This window comes from Malus domestica, chromosome 02 (assembly GCF_042453785.1).
Source record: "Malus domestica chromosome 02, GDT2T_hap1".
Taxonomy (NCBI): domain Eukaryota; kingdom Viridiplantae; phylum Streptophyta; class Magnoliopsida; order Rosales; family Rosaceae; genus Malus; species Malus domestica.
Genome location: NC_091662.1, coordinates 17040280 through 17061149, shown reverse-complemented (window position 1 = coordinate 17061149; position 20870 = coordinate 17040280). Strand labels below are relative to the sequence as shown.

Genomic DNA, 20870 nt, shown 5'->3' with positions numbered 1-20870 from the left:
GAAATTGTATAACATTCAATTCTGTAGAGAAATTTTTTAATATGACATTCTCACCTAGTGTTACTAATCTGCATGTTATATGATTGGAGAACAACATGGTTTAATATTTTATGAATTTAGGATAAGTATTAGTAATAAGTAGATACAATCGTTATAGCATGAGTGAACTGATAGCATGCCTGCCACCCTAAAAAACATATTCCTTTGACGTTCTCCTTGAGCATGAATGCCATGGAAGCAAGATGCTTCAAAATATTGTTAAACATTCTTAAGCAAAAAATGTATGGAAATAAAGTCAACTTCACAAAGTGACATTGCGAGCTTCATTGTTCTACAATAGGAAACATTTTGGGGAAATGCGCTAGCAGAGAGTAAATGAGGCAAGTGATTACGAGCTCTATGATTGGAATGAGTGTAACTTAACATAGATTTAGGTCGGGCATGATTCAGGCAATTCGACGCCGTACTTACCTCAATTTCTAACAAACAAAAAACAAGATCTAGACTTCATACCACTTAATGGTTCGTCAAATTGATGGTAGGTTTGTGTTAGTCATGTCATTAGTGAAAGTTCAAGACTGCGGTATCCAGGTTTCGATGTTAAGATCTAGGTTGAAGATTACCGTCAATGACCTAAAGACGATGACGATGGTCCCCTTCATTTGTAAGTGAGATGTTTGATTTTCGTTAAAGGTGAATGCGAACAAAATTATTATGGTTAGTTTATTATGAAACTTAATCCATTCTCTCATGTAATATTGTATGTATTCATACAATGACGATGACCACGGAGACGATGACTTGAATACTGTGACTTGAAGAGAATTCTAGAGATTAAATTTGAAGACAATGACTTAACCATTCTCTCAAGTAATATTGCATGTATTCACGTAATTTGTAGATTAAATTTACAAATTAAATGATGTGTCATCAATAAAAAAATGGATACGTTAATCAACACTTAAGTAATAACTTCTATGTCATTTAATTTACAGATTTAATCTACAAATTTAGTCTTTCAAACATTACTTTTTAAAAATCAAGACCAATAAGTCCAATACAATTCGGTCAAAAACAGTGCAGACATTATTGCACCAAGTTTGAGCCGGGCCAGCTGGTCTTATTCCTTTTTTCTGCCAAATATTTTAAAATTATATAGGGAAAGCAGATCAAATTGGAACAGCCTGTCCGGTTTGATCGGTTTTGTTTAAAGATCGATAGATTTGCCCGCCCCTAGTCATAGACTACAAAATAGTGAATTGTCATCTTTGTAGTATGGCACAGTTTGTGGCTCACCAGATTAACGATACAGAAGCAAAAGGTAAGAAGACACATCAGATATAAACGATATAAAAATAAAAGGTAAGAAGGTTTGTCTCCTTTCCGTGTTGCTATTAAATATAAAGTTTTACTCAATAAAACGTACTTAATATAAAGTTTTACTCAATAAAAAGTACTTCATATGGGATGACGATGGCTCCTTTTTTTATTTTTATTTTTAGTTTTTTATTTTTTTATTTTTTGGTTATATACTGATTGGATTACATCACTGATCACAACTTCTCATAAAAGAATTCAGAGAAAAAAAACCCTTGTGGCCCCCTTCTCCTCAAAATACAGTATTAAAGTCCCTAATCACTTATTTTTCTACCAAAGCTCTCATTTTCTCTGCACTTAATCCAAAATCAATCAATTCTAGTAGAGGAAAAGTGAGTGATGAAGATATGTACTTGCTTAAAATTAAAATTTGTATATAGGAAAAAAGAAGAATATAGAGACATTTGTTACAGTACAGTCCATGAATTTTCTTTTATTTCTTTTTTCTTGCCATTTCGTATAATTTGATGGATTTATTTTTGGTGGACGTTTCTTTTTAAGAATTATTTGTGAGCTGTTTGGTTATAAAATGTTCCATTTAGTGGGTGGACTAACAAATTTTAGATGTGCAAAATGAAGTTCCTTTGTAATCATTGACTAATATGGTAAATACCAAATTACATAGTATGATGATGTCACTACTCCTTGCAAATTCTGAATCCTAAGAGCAAGTCCACCCTTGGTGATTGCTCGGGGGACAGGCGAAGGGAAAGCGCCCGAGGGCCAGTGGATAGGCCTCCAGCCTTGGACAGCCCGAGGGCCAGGCCCGTGAAGAATTGACAGGCTTGCAGCCCGAGTTGTGTTTGCTTTTTTAATTTTTTTTGTGTTAGGTGCGTGCCCCTCACTCACAAGTGGGGGCGCGTCAGCCAAAAAGTTCACAGGGCACAGGGCTCGCGCGCAGGTGACCGTTGGAAAGCCACGTGACTTCCCATGGTCCGTTTGACCCAACGGCTCTTTAATACGAGCCGTCCAATTTCCAACGGTAATAAAAAAAAGCTGATTAATATCAATCGTTTGATCTGAGATCAACGGTTGATGTTAATCTGTTTTGTAAATTAAAAAGAAAAGAAAAAATAGTTTTAAAATTAAGAAAAGTTACCGTTGTGACACGTGGCACAATCTAGAGTGTTGGAATTCAATTTTTTTTTTAAATCCAACGGCAGAGATTAATTATTTGAATAAAAAAAATTTAAAAATTGTAAAAAATCCGAAAAAAAATATCTGAAAATTAAATTTTTTTTTCTTTTCTACTTTTCTATAAATACCTTCTCATTATCATCTACCTTACACCATAATTTCATATTTTCTCAACTACTTTCAATCAAATTCCTATCTTTCTCTTAAAGTTTCAATCCAATTTTTTTCAACAAAATGACTACTGCTACAGGTACGAATTGGTCGCTTCTTGAAGATGTTGCGTTGTGTACTAGCTGGGTTGAAGTTACTCATAGTTCGCTTACGGGTAATGAGATGCAGTTGCGAGAAATGCAGAGTCTTATTCATACCAATTATCTTGAGAAAATGAGTGGGAGTAGAACCAAAGAATCGATGTCTAGTCGTTGGAAATTACTTAGCCAACTTTTACTATTTGGAGAGACGCCTTGGCACAAGCTAGTAGTAATCTTCGAAGTGGGGAAAATTACACGGATCAGGTAACAATATATTATTTATTTGTTTGTACTATACCTAAATTTACATTGTAATTATTTGTTTGTATTATTTATTTGTTACCTACTTTAATTATAATTATTTGTTTGTATTATTTATTTGTTACCTACTTTAATTATAATTATTTGTTTGTATTATTGATATGTTACATACTTTAATTATAATTATTTGTTTGTATTATTTATTTGTTACCTACTTTGATTATAATTATTTCTTCTCCCCCATTGTGTAGCTAATTCAAGCACAAGCTTGGTATGGTGCCAAAACCAAAACCAAAAATAAATCGTTCAACTGGTGGAAATGTTGGAATATTGTCAAAGATTGTCCTAAATTCAGAGTTGTGCCTGTCGGTCCAGAAGTTGTCATGAACAACACCCCGCTATACTTTACACTTGATAATGGCTCGCAAGAAGATGATGCAGAAGAAGTGCCCGAAATGCCCATCCCTGAACAAGCGTTGGGTTCGAGCCGTTATCCAATTAGGCCTCAAGGTAAGAAGGCTTCAAAGAGAAAAGGAAGTGCTTCCAAGCATGATTATGCAAATTACATGGAAGAACTTACTCGCCATAGTGAATTGACTTTGGCGCGAGAAATGACAAAATTTAAGGCTGATAAGGCTAGAGAGGAGGTAAAAGTTGCAGCTGTTGAGAGAGAATTTGAAGCTAATCAGAGAGAAAGAGAGCTACTTAGGCAAGAAAGGGAACTGGTTAGAGAAGAAAGAATGGCTCAACGAGATCGTGAGATTATGAACACGCCTTTAGAAGGGAAGTCTCCAAATTCTAAATATTTTTGGAAGTCGGAGAAAGAGGATGTGGTGTGCGTAGTAGGTGTGCAGAGAAGCGAGAGCAAGAGGAGATGGTCCTAGCACGACAAGAGAAGATCATCCTAGCACCACAAATTGGTTAAGTGATGATGATTAGAGTACTTTTTGTAATCGGAGCCCATAGTTTTCCAATCACCTTGGGTTGTAATTTATTATTTATTGAATTGAGTATTTTATATTGTTTCGAATTTATTGAATTTAATACTTTATTTAAAGTGAGAGTAAATTTATTTAATATGGTAATATATTTATACTATAAGAGAATCTTTATTCAAATGACATAAACACACCAAATAAAATTACATAAACACACCAAATAATAAAAACCTCACTAAATGAACTAAAATAAAACACACCAAATAAAATTACATAAACACACCAAATAATAAAAACCTCACTAAATGAACTAAAATAAAACACACCAAATAAAATTACATAAACATACCAAATAATAAAAAACACACTAAATGAACTTAATTATCTTCAACTTGGTTCAATGCCCACTAGTGCTCTATCAAGTCATTTTGCCGTGCATTGTGCATGTCTGGCCTTTGAAATGCAGTATATCGTTGAATGATCCTTTCATTGTAACGTCCATCCCTTTCTAATGGCTCATGTTGCACGGGCTCATCGGTGGCGTCATGAGCACAATATATACGTGTTCTTGAATTGTTCATCGTGTCTAGCTCATATTCATCAATGGCTTCATAATCGTACTCATCTTCCACAATCATGTTGTGAAGAATAATGCATGTCATCATGATGGATCGAAGCGACTCTACATCAAACAATCTGGCAGCACCCCTGACAATCGCCCAGCGAGCTTGGAGGATACCGAAACAACGCTCCACATCCTTCCTGCACCCTTCTTGATATCTTACAAAGTGTTTTTCCTTTGCACTTCGCGGACGTGGCACTGTTTTGACAAATGTTGACCACTTTGGATAAATGTCATCAGCTAGGTAGTATGGCCCGTCGTACATATGTTCGTTTACCTCATACGTGAGTTTTGATGCCTTTCCTTGCAGGACATCGTTGAACACTGGGGATTGGGCAAGGACGTTGAGGTCATTTTGAGCTCCCGGAACCCCGAAAAAGGCGTGCCAAATCCATGTATCAAAAGATGCCACCACTTTCAAAATGATACTTTTTGCTCATTTTCTGTCTCCATAAGCGCCTTGCCATGCACTTGGACAGTTTTTCCACGTCCAATGCATATAATCAATGCTCCCAATCATCCCAGGAAAACCTTGCATCTCGGCCTTCTTCAGAAGCCTTTCCAAGTCCATGTGAGTAGGTTTCCGGAGGTACTCTGCGGTGTAGATAGATTCGATTGCTCTGCAAAACCTCATCAGGGACTCAAGAATGGTTGATTTTCGCATCCTCGCTATCTCATCCACTTGGTCTGCAGATGCTCCATACGCAAGCATCCGCAGCGCAACAGTAAGTTTTTGCTCGGGAAGGAGACCCATAGCACCACAAGCATCATTCTTTTGCACAAAGTAAGAATCATGGTTGCAAACATCAATCATGATTTTGTTGAACAAATGTCGTTCCATTCTAAAACGACGTCAGAAGTACGTATCAGGAAATGCACTATTATGGCCAAAATAATCGTCCAACAACTCCTCACCTCGTTGTTGCCTGCTTCTATCAAGGTTTCTGGAACGGGTGGGCCTGCATATCTGAGCCACAGCTTGGATGACTCGACGGGAATGTGAGTCTCTGGCCATTCTTACTTCGTCATCTCTCATTCTCCGCTCCTTATCCTCTTCCTTCTCATTTTGGGCTATATGGAGATTGAACATTCCTTCAGATTGGTTAAACAATTCTTCCTCTTCTTGATCGATTTCCCACATCATGCTTGAAGAAGAAGACATTGTAAATAGAAACTATGAATAATGATACATATTTTGATTTGGTGAAGAAGGAAGCATAAACTATGAATAATGATAAAGATATTGAGAAAATTGGTGTGAGATTTAAAAAGATGGATGATGGATTATATGAAGGATTCTGAAATGATTAGGTTGTAGATAATGCCACGTGGCATGCCGTCATTCATTACAAATCTTATCAAAATCTATCCTAAAAAATTCTGAAAAGATAACGACACGTGGCACGACGGCATTGGATAAAAATCTTATTGAAATCCATCACCAATAATTATCTTTTGGATAATGACACGTGGTGCAACGAGAACGATTTAAAATCTGATCGAAATCTATCCTCAAAGATTCTGAAAAGATAACGACACGTGGCACGATGACATTGGATAAAAATCTTATCGAAATCTATGACCAATAATAGTCGTTTTGGGTAAATAACACATGGCGCAACAAGAACGATTTAAAATATCTTATCCGAAATTACAAATAAATTTATTTAGTATTATTTTGTAAAAAAATAATTAATAAATATTTTATTGCCTATTGCCAGGGCTATTCAAGTGCAAGGGTGGAGATGCAAAAGGCAGTTACTGTTCATTATGGCAGTTCCTGGTCACAGGGTGGATTGAATAGTGGATTGCCTGGGGGGAGGGCTCCAACGGTGGAGTTGCTCTAACCACTACTTCTCAAATGAACAAAGATATTGTTAGCTAAGTATTGGTTGTGCTGTCACTATAGGCATATAATTAAGAATGAAAGCCTTTGTGTTGTAATTAATGATCAATTTGTTTTTCACTGTTTTAAAAATCTCCGTCTAGATGCACCTAGGCTAGGTGGTTGGTTAACACCTTGATTAATCTTTGTTTGAAACTTAAGAAAGGGCATCTAAACCTGCTTAGGGGCCCGCCTAGTCAATCCAACCCTGCCTAGGCACTTGCCTAGATTGTGATTCTCATTTCAACAGAAATAGTTAACTTTCATTTTGAATTTTATTTATTTTTCAATAAATTGTAAGAGGAGTACTTAGATGAACACACATAATATGCATGTTCATCATGTTTTCATTATGTTCTATTACTTTATAATCTATATGTTATTTTGCAACTTATTTATCCCAATAAAGTTCTGTATATTTTAAGTATAACTAAACACTTATTGATAAGATATATAATAAATATACTTAAATTTGCCTAGTTTACCTAGGCACTACGCCGCAACATGCTGCCCGACTAGCATATATCGTTTTTTAGATCCTTGATTTGTTTTTAATACAAGAGATATTTCTATTTCTAAGCAGAGTGTCGGAGTGGGTAAAGTTTGAACATGTGACATGATGGATTAAAAAGGAAGACCATAACAATCAAAACAATTCACCACTTTGTATTATTGATCATGTATTATGTGAGACTAAGCAAAAAGGAAATCTCATTTGTAAGAAATTATGTGATTTGTTGATGCACAAAATCAGTGGGGACTTTAGTACAACAGAAAGTGTTAAGTTTGTGACATTCGCTAGATTGCTGCGGTCACTAGTGTGGATAAGTATGTAAATGGATAGAGACAGGGAAGCAAACACAAGATGTACGTGGTTCACCCAGATTGGCTACGTCCATGGAGTAGAAGAGTTCTCATTAATTGTGAAGGGTTTACACAAGTACATAGGTTCAAGCTCTCCTTTAGTGAGTACTAGTGAATGATTTAGTACAAATGACATTAGGAAATATTGTGAAAGAATGATCTCTATTTATAGAAGAGAGTTTCTAGTTCTATTCTGACATTAACACGTGTCGTGTTGTGATTGGCTTCTGATGTCGACACGTGTCGCGCTGTGATTGGTCTCCTGGTTGGAGGGAAACTCTTTTGGGTCCTTAACGGTATAACGTTGACCGGTGCTTAGTAGTTTCGGGATTGGTTAAGTATGGTACTAACAGTGCTCCCCTAAGTTCCCGAGTGTGGGAAACTCCTCGGTTGGGGACTTGCAAGATCCAAGCCATTAAGTAATCACAAAACTTCTAAGTACTGAAGTGTGGTATCATTTTCACTTGCCTTATCTGTCTCATATGTAGATGTGGCATCTTCTCTGGAAGTACTTTTCCTCCAACCAGGGGTGGTATCTTTAACCGATTAAGATGCACAAGGTAATGTATCAATTTCACTTGAAGCTTACTTATAGTTTCAGGCTTGGTCAAGTGCGATACAAACCCTATAGTAGGAGTCCCCCAAGTCGCCGAGCTAGGAGATTTGCCGAAGGAGGTAACAGACAAGGTAAGCAATCAGACTTCCAAGCAAGCAACCTGGATCGGAGGTTCGACTTCGGCTTCCGGTTGATTGTTCTCCTTCTCCTTGTGTCGTAAACAGCAACAAGGATAAGGAGAAGCAAATGAAGAAGAGATGATATAAGATACTTTTGCTTTTGAATAAGTAACTTTCCATAAGCTTATTCTTGAACTAGGCTGGAGGGTTTTCTGGTTTCCTCTAGAATATAAGGCCGACTCAAGAATTTGAAGGTCAAAATAAGTCCATCAAATCTAGAGTACGTTCGACCCTGATGATATGGGATACTTTTGCTGTTGACAAAGTAGTGGATGTATCGGCACGTGTTCTGTTACACTTGTCTCCACATGCTTCCTTGTATCCTTCTCACTTGCCCTATCTGTTCCTCAAGCAGATGTGGTATCTTCTCTGGAAGCATAAGATGTTGAAGATGAGTACTCAAGAGCAATGCCAGGTAAGTAATCAGGCAAGGGGTTCCAGGCAGTCAATTCCTGACTGGAAGCTTGATTCCAAGTGCTGACTGATTGCTCTCTTTCTCCTTGTCTTGCAGGTAAGAACAAGGCCAAAGGAAAAGACAGGGAAAAAGCATGAGATGGGATACTCTTGCTTTTAACCCTGATGATATGAGATACTCTTGCTTTGGTATGGCTTGTTTGTAGAGGTATTATTGGGAAGAAAAGAAGCTGAGTATTTCGAGAGACTCTGCTGAGAGTGCCTTCTCGGATGTGAAGAAAAGTTGAGCATTTTATTTTATTTTTAGGTTTGCCTGGCTATGAAGGATGGAGGTCGACATATATAGAAGTCTCCCTAACAACAAGTAGTAGTGCTATTCCTTTACCCTTATTGGTCATAGCAATGTAGTGGGAGCTGCAAGCTTCATGTGTTTTAACTTTGTCAGAGCACTTTGAAAAAGTAATATGTGGTATCTGGAAAGCTGATGTTGCGTGTGAAGATTGCAAACAAGCTTTATCCAATGAAATTTGGCTCTCGAAGTTCGGAGAGCGGTGCCTCTTCGGTTTTCGAACAAGCAATCCTGTCGGGGATTTGGCTCTCGAGATTCAGAGAATAGTGCCTCTTTGATTTTTGAGAAAGCAGTCCTGTTGGGAGTTTGACTCTTGAGATTCGGAGAGCAATGTCTCTTCAATTTTTGAGAAAGTAATCCTGTTGGGAGTCTGACTCTCGAGATTCGGAGGGCGGTGCCTCTTCGATTTATGAGCACGTAATCTTGTTGGGAGTCTGGCTCTGGAGATTCGGAGAATGATGTCTCTTCGATTTTTGAGAAAGTAATCTTGTTGGGAGTCTGACTCTTGAGATTCGGAGAGCAGTGTCTCTTCGATTTTTGAGAAAGTAATCCTGTTGGGAGTCTGGCTCTCGAGATTTGGAGGGCGGTGCCTCTTCGATTTTTTAGCAAGCAATCTTGTTGGGAGTGTTTTCTCGAATGTGAGTAAAGGTTGGACATTTTTTCCAGTTTGCCTTGCCACGGAGCACAGAGGTTGACACACATTGGGACTTTCTAGTTATCAAGCAGTGGTTCTATTCCTTTACCCTTGTGGGTAATAGTAGAGTAGTTGGACCTTCAAAATTTATATGTCTAAACTTTGTCAGAGATCTTTGGAAAAGTTATTTGTGGTACCCGAGGAGCTGATGTTGCATGTGGAAAGTGGTGCCTCTTCGGAATTCGGAGAGTGGTGCCTCTTCGATTTATGAACCAATGGCCATGTTGCCCTTTCTTTTATAAGGGCACCAATTGTGTGATGATTTGGCTATTAAGGATTCTCTGGCTCTCAATGTTCAATGTGCAGGTGTCTAATATGACCCAACGCCTATTTGCTCGAACCCGCCAAGTTGAATCATTGGCGGCTAAAGTGATAAGTCTCAAACATGAGATCAGAGGGCTCAAGCATGAGAATAAACAGTTGCACAAGCTCGCACATGACTATGCTACAAACATGAAGAGGAAGCTCGACTAGTTGCAGGAATCTGATAGTCAGATTTTACTTAATCATAAAAGGTTTGTGGGTTTGTTCCAAAGGCATTTATTGCCTTCGTTTTCTAGGCTGTACCGCGTAATGAAGCTCCAAATGATCAACCTTCGATGCCTCCTCCTTCTAGGGTTCTGCCTGTTGGAAATGTGCCCTAAAACCAATCATATGATGATACTTTACGGACATTTCACATGTTAAACTAATCTAGTTTAATATGAAGGGCAAAGATTATTGTTTTAAGCCGTCTCATATAAATGTTATATGCTTAAACGATAAGTCCAAGGAATATGTGATTGGGAGAATGCAATCTAAAGAAGTTAGATTCATGAGACCATTCTTTCGTAGACACATCCTAAACGTTCCTGATCATAGGATTGCCAATTGGGCATTGATAGTCCGTTAAGAACAGTACGTGCTGTGTCTTCTCTCAAGGAGAGTGACTAGTCTCGAGTCATTGGTGTGTGTGACATCAAGACAAGTACGTAGGTGCTCAATAGAGAATGAGTTCACTGAACACGATCAACGAAGAGTTCTCATATTCATGTCACATGAGAACTCATGGTTTGGATAATGCAAAGTAGTCATTTGACCTGAGGCATCACAGTTGTCTTGTGGTTAAGTCCTTGATCTTTGATTATGTCAAAGTCACCCCATCGGGGTGTCCACGGCATCGTTGGGGTTAAGCCACTTAGTCATGGAGACAAGTGAATGCGCAACAAGGGATCTCTAACCTTCAAATCGTTTGAGGGAGAATAATCTATGATATGATTTAGAACCTCTGGCCAGAGTATGAATGAGATTTAGGAAAACGTTCCAAATCACATTCAAGGTAATCATATAAGCACACGAATCACATTGGATAGTAGACATGAATAAATAAACTATCAAACCAAACAATGTGGTCAAGAGTTTTAGATTAGAGAAATACCGTATTGCATTTGTAATCCTAAACTGAATAGGTTCTCCACCTCTTCTGATTAGCTTGGGTAACCATGATATGCTGCTATGTGTCACTCATGGTTTGTGGAAGCCCTAAACGTGTGTAATCACTAAAGGGAGAATTGAAAGTAAGTTTCAATTCACAATCGATGTAAAATGGTTTTAATCGCCCACTGCCTCGCTAAAAGGAACCTAATGGATCGTACATCGTGTAAGGTGGAGATTGAAGAAACAATGGAGATGAGTAAGAATAATTAAATGGTTTAATTATTTATGGCAAGGATTAATTAATATGTTAATTAATCAAACGAATAAGTTCGTTAAAGACCTCGGGATAGTTTTGGGCCTCAAGGCCCAATGGGCTTCGAACGTCAAGTCCATTGACTTAAGTTGTATGACAACTTAATTCACAAAGGCCCAAAAGCCCAAACAAAACCCCATGGCCGGCCATTTAGAGGAAGGCTAGTGAACTTGCTTTAATTACAAGTTTACCACTCAAATGAATAAAGGTATAAATATGACTTTATAGCCAAAATTCATTTAGGGTTTTCTTTTAGGAAATTGAAGAGAACACAATGCTTTCCTTTCTCTCTAAAGAGGCCGGCCCCCTTGGAGGGTGTATCTAGCAATCCCACTACTCCAAGGTCACTCATTTCTTCATCAATCTTACCTTGGTGTGGATACTTAGAGGTTCTCAATTTTGGGAACTTGGAGAACCATATTCTTCCATCCAAATCCATGGATCTAAGAAGCAAGGAATGAAGGCCCTCTCTTTGGGTGATTAGCCTTTGTTTATGCAAAGAGGAATTTACAAAGGTATAAATTTCAACTCACTTTGTTTTGAGTTGAGTCTTGGTTCACCAATCTACTAGGCTTTGAATTTCATGGGTAATGTTTTGTTTTTGAATGCATGCAAGCATGATTCCGCCTTTTAATTGTTAAATGCATGCTATAGATGTTATTCAAATGAACATGTTTTCACAAAATCTTCCTTCACTGCCTAGTACTGAGGCTTCGAATAATCACCTTCTGGTGCCTCCTCTTTCTGGGGCTTTGCCGACTGCTAAGACTTCTCTTAAGCAACCTTTGTGAAGGCTCCCTCTTGTTTGTTTATTTTGATTCATGTATATGTACATATTTGTAACTTATCGGAGATATCAATAAACAAGCTTTGCTTCATTTCAATGTATTGTGTTAAATACACCAAGGTCTTCTTCACTAAGTTCTTTGAATTTTTCCTTTTGTTGAAGCTTGTATGTTGAAGCTTTGTGAGTGAAGCATGTAGGTTGAGGTAGTGTTCTCTTAATCGCCCGAGTGAGGAAAACTTCTTGTTTGGAGACTTGAAAAATCCAAGTCACTGAGTGGTCGTGAGACTTCCGAGTATCAAGGTGCAATAACATATGGTAGGAGTCCCCCAAGTCTCTGGTCGAGGGAGTTGACGAATGAGTCATTTCCTTTCTAAGTGGTAGCCCAAAACTCCTTCTTCATATATATTTATTATGAAAGTTGTTAGGCCTAAAGAAGAGGAGGCCTAGGAAATTTTTTTTTTCGATTTTTTCTTTTTTCTTTTCGAATTTCCAAATATATATATATATATATATATATTAAAGCTTTGGTGTTGAAGCTTCGTAGGTGACGCTTTGAGGTTGAAGCTTTGTTGGGTACCATGAATTGATTTTGCTTCACACTATCTTGATCAAGATAGTGTGAAGCTTTTGTAGGTCAAGCTTTTGTGTTGAAGCTTTGTAGGTCAAGCTTTTGTGGGTGAAGCTTTTGTGGTGGGTGAAGCTTTTGTGGGTGAAGCTTTTGTGGTGGGGAAAGCTTTTGTGGATGAAGCTTTTGTGATGAGGAAGCTTTTGTGGATGAAGCTTTTGTGAGTGAAGCTTTTGTGGTGGGGTAAGCTTTTGTGGGTGAAGCTTTTATGGGTGAAGCTTTTGTGGTGGGTGAAGCTTTTGTGGGTGAAGCTATTGTGGGTAAAGCTTTTGTAGGTGAAGCTTTGGAGTTGAAGCTTTTGTTGGCTACCATGAATTGATTTTGCTTCACACTATCTTGATCAAGATAATGTGAAGCTTTTGAGAATTTGTAGTTGTCCTCAATTGATGAAGCTTTTGTTGGTGAAGCTTTGGAGTTGAAGCTTTTGTTGGGTACCATGAATTGATTTTGCTTCACACTATCTTGATCGGATAGTGTGAAGCTTTTGAGAATTTGTAGTTGTCCTCCATTGATGAAGCTTTGTTGGTGAAGCTTTTGTGGTGAAGCTTTTGTTGGTGAAGCTTTTGTGGTGAAGCTTTGTTGGGTACCACGAATTGATTTTGCTTCACACTATCTTGATCAAGATAATGTGAAGCTTTTGAGAATTTGTAGTTGTCCTCCATTGATGAAGCTTTGTTGAATTTCCCATTTTTTTAATTTTTTTGGAAACTAGAAATTTGAAAATGTGGGAGAGACAACATATACAAATTTTGCTTCCACACTGTTGAGCAAGAGATTGTGATGCAAGTCACACCTTGTAGTAGTCGAAGGTTCGGATGAACCATATAAATTGAATTTGCTTCGAACAATCTTGAATTTGCTTCAAAAGTTTGAGAATTGTAGTTGCCCTCCATTGATGAAGCTTTTGTTCGCACCATAAATTGGTTTTGCTTCACACTGTCTTGATCAAGAGTGTGTGAAGTTTTTGAGAATTTTGGTTGAACTCCTTTGATGAAGCTTTTGTTGGCACCATAAATTGGTTTTGCTTCACACTGTCTTGATCAAGAGTGTGTGAAGCTTTTAAGAATTGTGGTTGCCCTTCATTGATGAAACTCTTGTTGGCACCATAAATTGGTTTTGCTTCACACTGTCTTGATCAAGTGTGTGTGAAGATTTTGAGAATTGTGGTTAAACTCCTTTGATGAAGCTCCTGTTGGCACCATCAATTGGTTTTGCTTTACACTGTCTTGATCAAGAATGTGTGAAACTTTTGAGAATTGTGGTTGAACTCCTTTGATGAAACTTTTGTTGGCACCATAAATTGGTTTTGCTTCACACTGTCTTGATCAAGAGTGTGTGAAGCTTTAGAGAATTGTGGTTGCCCTCCATTGATGAAGCTCTTGTTGGCACCATAAATTGGTTTTGCTTCACACTGTCTTGATCAAGAGTGTGTGAAGCTTTTGAGAATTGTGGTTACCCTCCATTGATGAAGCTCTTGTTGGCACCATAAATTGGTTTTGCTTCATACTATCTTGATCAAGAGTGTGTGAAGCTTTTGAGAATTGTGGTTGAACTCCTTTGATGAAGCTTTTGTTGGCACCATAAATTGGTTTTGCTTCACATTGTCTTGATCAAGAGTGTGTGAAGCTTTTAAGAATTGTGGTTGCCCTCTGTTGATGAAGTTCTTGTTGGCACCATAAATTGGTTTTGCTTCACACTAACTTGATCAAGAGTGTGTGAAGCTTTTAAGAATTGTGGTTGCCCTCCATTGATGAAGCTTTTGTTGGCACCATAAATTGGTTTGCTTCACACTGTCTTGATCAAGAGTGTGTGAAGCTTTTGAGAATTATGGTTGAACTTCTTTGATGAAGCTTTTGTTGGCACCATAAATTGGTTTTGCTTCACACTGTCTTGATCAAGAGTGTGTGAAGCTTTTAAGAATTGTGGTTGCCCTTCATCGATGAACTCTTGTTGGCACCATAAATTGGTTTTGCTTCACACTGTCTTGATTAAGAGTGTGAAGCTTTCTACGAGTTGTAGTGTTTGCATTGTTACAGAGGGGAAATGTTTGAAGCAGATGTTAGAGGGCTGAATAGCTTGATCTACGAGTTCACATGTACAAGTTGTACCACTCATCTTCTGGTAGGTGGAATGAATGGTGAGTTGTTTTCATCACTTGGTTGGTGGTACGAAGGTGAGTTCCTTCATCACCTTTCATCACATTTCATCACCTAGTTGGTGGCACGAAGATGAGTTCCTTCTTCACCTGGTTGGTGACATGAATGGTAAGTTGCCAAATGATATTAGAGTACGGATTGTACATTTCATCACCTGGTTTGTGACATTAAGATAAGTTCATTCTTCACCTGGTTGGTGGCATGAGTGGCAAGTTGCCAAATGATATTAGAGTACGGGTTGTATATTTCATCACCTGGTTGGTGGCATGAAGAAGAGTACGGGTTGTACATTTCATCACCTGGTTAGTGACATGAAGATAAGTTCATTCTTTACATGTCATCACCTGGTTGGTGAGAATAAGGGCAAAGTGTCGAGGCACATTGTAGCAAGTGTCGAAGACACAAAATATGTTGAACCTTTTCGAAGCACAGTTGGCTTATGTATGGATGTGTTGGAATGTATGATGTTTATGTATGAATGTGTTAGAATGAATGATGTTTATGTATGAATGTGTTGGAATATATAATGTTTATGTTGATTGATATGAGTGATGCCTATGAATGTTTTGCTATGCATGAAGAGATCCATGCTTTTGATATGTGAACCATGTTGGTTGTAACACTTAGTATCACATACTTTGTGTCAAAGTACGCATGTTGAAACTTTGAGTAGAAGTATAAAGGTAGGTCAGTGTAGACCAAGTGTTCAATGCTAGGAACACAAATGACTCAGAGGAAGTTGTCTGAATTAATTCTTCTTTAAACATTTACCGAATGGCTTGTGTGACAAAAGATCTCAAGTTGTTAAGAGTCAAAACATTTGTAATGTGTATGCCTTCTTATAATAACATTTCCTTCAATACCTAGTCCTCCACTTTGAAAGAGTGGGGCTTGGCCCCATAGTCATAATAGTCGACGGTACATTCACCCCTGGTTGTCTTGATACGAACTTTTATCCCTCTTGTTGTAATGGGCTTGCTGAGAGTAAAAATTCTTCCTCTTACCAAGAGACATATACGTTTGGTGACTTAGCGAGTAGCTAAATGAGGCAGGAAATGATGCAATGGGTGTCTGAATGGCCAAGATCTCCTTACTTGGTAGAACTTGACTTCCACTTCCCACTTGTTAATAGGGGTTAACCATATGGGGGTTCCCTTGGTATGTCCTTGCTTCGGCGGAGGCGTGGTTGTAAGCCTATGCCATCACCTCAGAGTAAGTCTTCCAAGTGTTGGCATTGATCATGTACTTGAAGAAACAATCACGTAGGCCCGTGAAGGCCTTGAGGGCGGTCTTGTCATCTTCCTCAGCACAACGAGAATACTCATGGCTGAAGCGACCAGCATACTTTCGTAGTGACTTATCCGGCTTCTGGCGAATAACGTACAAGTCATCTGTAGAATGCAAGCGATCGGTCTGGAAGATGTGTTGAGAAAAACCAGTTTTCTCAGTTTCTCAAATGAGTCTACTGTCTCAGGTGGAAGACGACAATACCAATTTAAAGCTCCGCTAGAGAAGGTGGAAGGGAAGAGTAGACATCGCTCTTCGTCGGTGTGCATCCGATATGCCATGGTGGACTCAAAGAGGTTAAGGTGTTCAATTGGGTCCTCCCTTCCAGTATATAGTTGTAAACCAAGCTTTTGTTTTGTCTTCGCTTGAATGGGGTGTCGAGGATCCTCCTTGTGAGAGGGCCAGGCCTGGGTTGGTTCCAGTCAGGTATGTCGGCCAGACGTTCAGCCTTCAACTTGTTTACTTCTTCAAGGAGCTGTAGGACAAGGGGGTCTTGAGTGGAGCCATGTACCACTGGAATTTTCTTTCGTAAGTCTTCATTGCCTCTTGGAAGTAGGAAAGTTTAAGCAAGGGCATGTGGTTTTTTCTTGGACTCGTCGTACTGACTTCCAGGGCGAGTCTGTCGGAATACCTCAGAGTCTCATGTATCTTCATGTTCCTCTGGGACCTGTTGTTCCTTCCCTAGATTGGCAGCGGGCCTGGGTCATGGGAGAGGACCAAGTTTTTCAGAAACCCTTGGGTCATTGATCTTCGAGCATATATGGAGGGGATTCTCTCGACGTTGCTTTAGAAAGTCTCAGCAGTCACGATAAACGGCTTTCGATCCTTCCAATCCTTCTGCAAGGAGGTGTCTTCCTCCACTTCTCCTGCTTCGGGTCGAAGCATCTGGGTTGAGAGAAGTCTCATGTTGATCAATGTTTTGATGATTAGCTCACTCCTCGTCAGGGATACCCATGTCAAAAGGGTGACCCTCGGTGTTGGAGGGTACCCAGATGATGGTTGATGTCCACAGGGGCAACGAGCTCGCGTGTTTGAGTACGCCTAGTTTCGTGGAGCGTCTCAAAGAGCTTCTCATACTGCTCCTGGAGAACCTCATTCTTCATTGCTATCTTGTTGTTCTGAGCTTCTAGCTCATCGACTTTAGCTTGAAGAGCAACCCTTTTTCCTTCCTTCTTTCGTTGCTTCGCACTAGGTGCAAGAGGGGTGTCATTCTATGTGATGTGGCTTCCTTTGCTCCCCATGTTGGAGATGGATGCCTGGTCAAAAGAGAGTGTACGAATGGTGGAAACCAGCTTGGCAAAGCTAAAGAGAGTGGGGATAAGTGTCATTCCCACAGACAGCGCCAAATGTTGATGCACAAAATCAGTGGGGACTTTGGTACAACAGAAAGTGTTAAGTTTTTTACCTTCGCTAGATTGCTTCGGTCACTAGTGTGGATAAGTATGTAAATGGATAGAGACAGGGAAGCAAACACAAGATGTACGTGGTTCACCCAGATTGGCTACGTTCACGGAGTAGAAGAGTTCTCATTAATTGTGAAGGGTTTACACAAGTACATAGTTTCAAGCTCTCCTTTAGTGAGTACTAGTGAATGATTTAGTACAAATGACATTAGAAAATATTGTGAGAGAATGATCTCTATTTATAGAAGAGCGTTTCTAGTTCCATTCTGATATTGACACGTGTCGTGTTGTAATTGGCTTCTGATGTTGACATGTGTCGCTCTATGATTGGCTTCTGATGTCGACACGTGTCGCGCTGTGATTGGCCTCCTGGTTGGAGGGAAACTCTTCTGGGTCCTTGACGGTATAACGTTGACCTGTGCTCAGTAGTTTGGGATTGGTTAAGTATGGTACAAGTATGATTAATATTAGAGGATTACTATTATGACTCTCTTAAAATCAAGTAATTCTTTGTTGGGACGTGTAACTTTTATCTTAGGAATTATATTGTTGATTGAGCGTATGATAACAGAAACAAAAGAAAAAATATTGCAAGTATCAATGATTCTTCCTTGATTTTATTGGACTTGATTTTGAATGTTAACTAAGATTCCCCTAAATGGGTAAAGAAATTGATCATTATTCAAAAAATGAAATCCTTAAAAAGTTATAGTCCATTACTTGACTATTGATTTTAGCATCTCTATTTATTATTGAAATAATCTATATGTCCGAAAGACAAGATTAACCCTTTAGAATATTCGTTTGTAATTTCTTTTATTCTTTGATGAGATTCGTTTATAACTTTATATATGCCACACATGATAATTATATATAATGAATACGGAGGGCAATATGATCTTTTCCCATTTGTCCATTTCAAGTTAGTGCTCTCGTGCATATCAATTATCCAAAAAAAGGCTCCAACATTATAGTATAAATTAATTAATTAACTTAAGGAACCCAATTAGAACGATATAAAATGGGGAAACATTGGCAGCACATTGGCACAAGTTTCAGCGTTTTGCAGAGAAGGGAATTATTTGTGTGCTACCAACACTAATTTGTAGCTTTCCATACGTAAGTGGACTAATAGTGGAGAGCTTAAACAAAACAACGATCAAGAGATTAGGAAATTGCAAAACAACAACATACTGCAAAATGCTTCCAAAACAAAACATTAATTGGCTAATATATATTTTTACAAATAAAACCAGCATTTTCCAAACCCTACTTTTTGCCTTTTTGCAAAAATCACCATTCACCATAAGACCTAACCCCACCATTCGCTTTAGCAGCTTTTATAAATTACGTAATTAATGAGGTTTGTTCTGAGAAATTCACTAGGTTTTTTGCTTCTCAGAATATTAATGGTCTAATAAATTACGTAATTAATTATGGGGTTTGTTCTGGAATAATGGTATTGCACGGCCATGCAGAAGAAAAGTGCTGTAGTTGACTGAAAACCAAAATTCGACGTATGTCCGACAATTTCTGCCGGAGCATAACGTGGTCGGATCGGAGCCTATCGTTGTCTGTCCGTACGCGCTGAAAATGGTACAAAACGATCCTCAACCGGTTGTTCAATTCCCGGTTCACAACCCTAAGCCGGTTCACCTGATTCCGTAGGTTTTCTAAGTGCTTTTGTTTTCGCATCCGTGACCGCCTGGCTGACTCCCGGTTCGATATCATCCGCCTCCTCTTCCGCTCGTCCACCACAGAAACCGTCCGGTTCGAGTCGTCATTTTGGCATGACTTCGCGTTGGCATGGGTCCGGTCCGGCCGGTTCGGGTCGTCATCCGAACAAGAACTCGAAATCACTGTTTTGGAAGACTGAACTGGAGATGAACTTAGGGTTGATATCACTGGTTTAGGGGATGGCGTTGCCTGAAAAAGGTCCGAGCAATCCCACGGGGTAAAGCCCCCGTCGAAAGCTGAAAAATGGAGGAGGGAATCAGAGGGAAGATTGGCTGGAAGAGTAGACAACATGGTTGCTACAACAAAAGCTCTCTGAACTTCTAATTTAGATGGAGAGGGAGGGGGGAAGGAGGAAAGGGAAGGAACGATGCGTTGGTGCTTCATATTTAAAGGAAAACCGGAGCGTACCAATTGGTGAAATTAAGTTGGGCGATCAAGGGTATTTTTGTCCAAAATCGTATTGATTAAGTAAGCCGTATGTGTACAGGATTAGCTTTTGAGTCAGGTGGCACTATAGAGCGTGGGTCTTAGGGGTTTTAAAGGGGCACTGGGTGTGACGTAGCCCTTGGTGGGTCCCTAAAAAGCTTATTTTTTAGCTTAGTCACGAAGAAACAAGAGACTAGCTGGGATCCACTCGGGATACGTGTCAATAGCCCATATGAAAAACGCGTGGGGAGCCAGTGGTTAGGAGGTTTGATGACGTGGGAACTAGGGGATTGGCTGGGCTTGAGCAAGCCAAAGCTGAGATGTGTGAGAGTGTCAAGGCTCCGGAGCACCAAGCCGATTATTGATTTGATCAGAAAAAATATTGTAATGATTAATGGAGAATATAACCAACCAGCGACGAACACTACAAAGTGACGTCCCATTTGCTTTTTCTGTGGGTTTAAAATAATGGAATTGTTTTATCGTTTAGGGAGACGTATTTTACATTAGATAATGCTATCAACGTACCTTTACACACATTTTTTTTAATTTTTAGTTATCGAATTGAATGAATTAAAGAAAATTAAAGTAAATAAATTTACGAAAGTCTATGAAAGGTAAAAATACTTGTGTGAATAACAAGATCCTTTTAGATTTTTATGGGGGTAAACTGTAAGTAGATTGTAACAGGGCAGGGTTATATTTTAATTTTGCGTGAATTATGGGCCACCAACAATAATAGAAGAGGAATGATTAGGGTTGCCATCGAAAAACAGTGGAGGTCTAGAGGATCATATTACGTACATATATCTGTATCCAACAAGATATTCTTTCGATCTTTTTGATAAGGGTTTTAAGAATTCGTAAATCATATATATTCATTGTACATCGTGCAGTCAATTTTTATTAAGTATTGTTTATGTTTATTTTTAATTAAAAATATTTAAAATAATTTCTGACCGCACGATGTACTATAAACGGACACGATCCATATCATAACAAAGGAAAGATAGGGGGTTCATGGGATTCTATATGAGAGAATTACACAAGATGACCAGATTCTTGAGTCGATCTTAAGGCTTCTGGTGAATTGGAATTAAAAGGAAAGGGAAAAAGTAGTAAACCAATGGCATCCTGCATACCTTTGAAAAAGTACAAATGCTGCTGTCATTAGAGTAAATTATAGATTTATT

At 38.8% G+C, this 20870-nt stretch overlaps 2 protein-coding genes across 2 annotated transcripts; both read right to left on the bottom strand.

Moving 5' to 3' along the window:
• Positions 1 to 5022: 5022 nt before the first annotated feature.
• On the bottom strand, positions 5023 to 5427 carry LOC139191322 (uncharacterized). The gene has a single exon (XM_070811988.1). The coding sequence runs from the start codon at positions 5425 to 5427 to the stop codon at positions 5023 to 5025; it is 405 nt and encodes a 134-aa protein (XP_070668089.1).
• A 13278-nt stretch (positions 5428 to 18705) lies between these two features.
• LOC103441882 (bZIP transcription factor 44) lies at positions 18706 to 19650 on the bottom strand. Its single transcript, XM_008380600.4, has one exon. It carries the CDS (start codon positions 19633 to 19635, stop codon positions 18949 to 18951), a length of 687 nt encoding a protein of 228 aa, XP_008378822.2. The 5' UTR covers positions 19636 to 19650; the 3' UTR covers positions 18706 to 18948.
• Between the last annotated feature and the right edge of the window lie 1220 nt (positions 19651 to 20870).

Coding starts and splice junctions, on each gene's coding strand:
- LOC139191322 (XM_070811988.1), bottom strand. CDS start 5,427: ATGGAACGACATTTGTTCAACAAAATCATGATTGATGTTTGCAACCAT.
- LOC103441882 (XM_008380600.4), bottom strand. CDS start 19,635: ATGAAGCACCAACGCATCGTTCCTTCCCTTTCCTCCTTCCCCCCTCCC.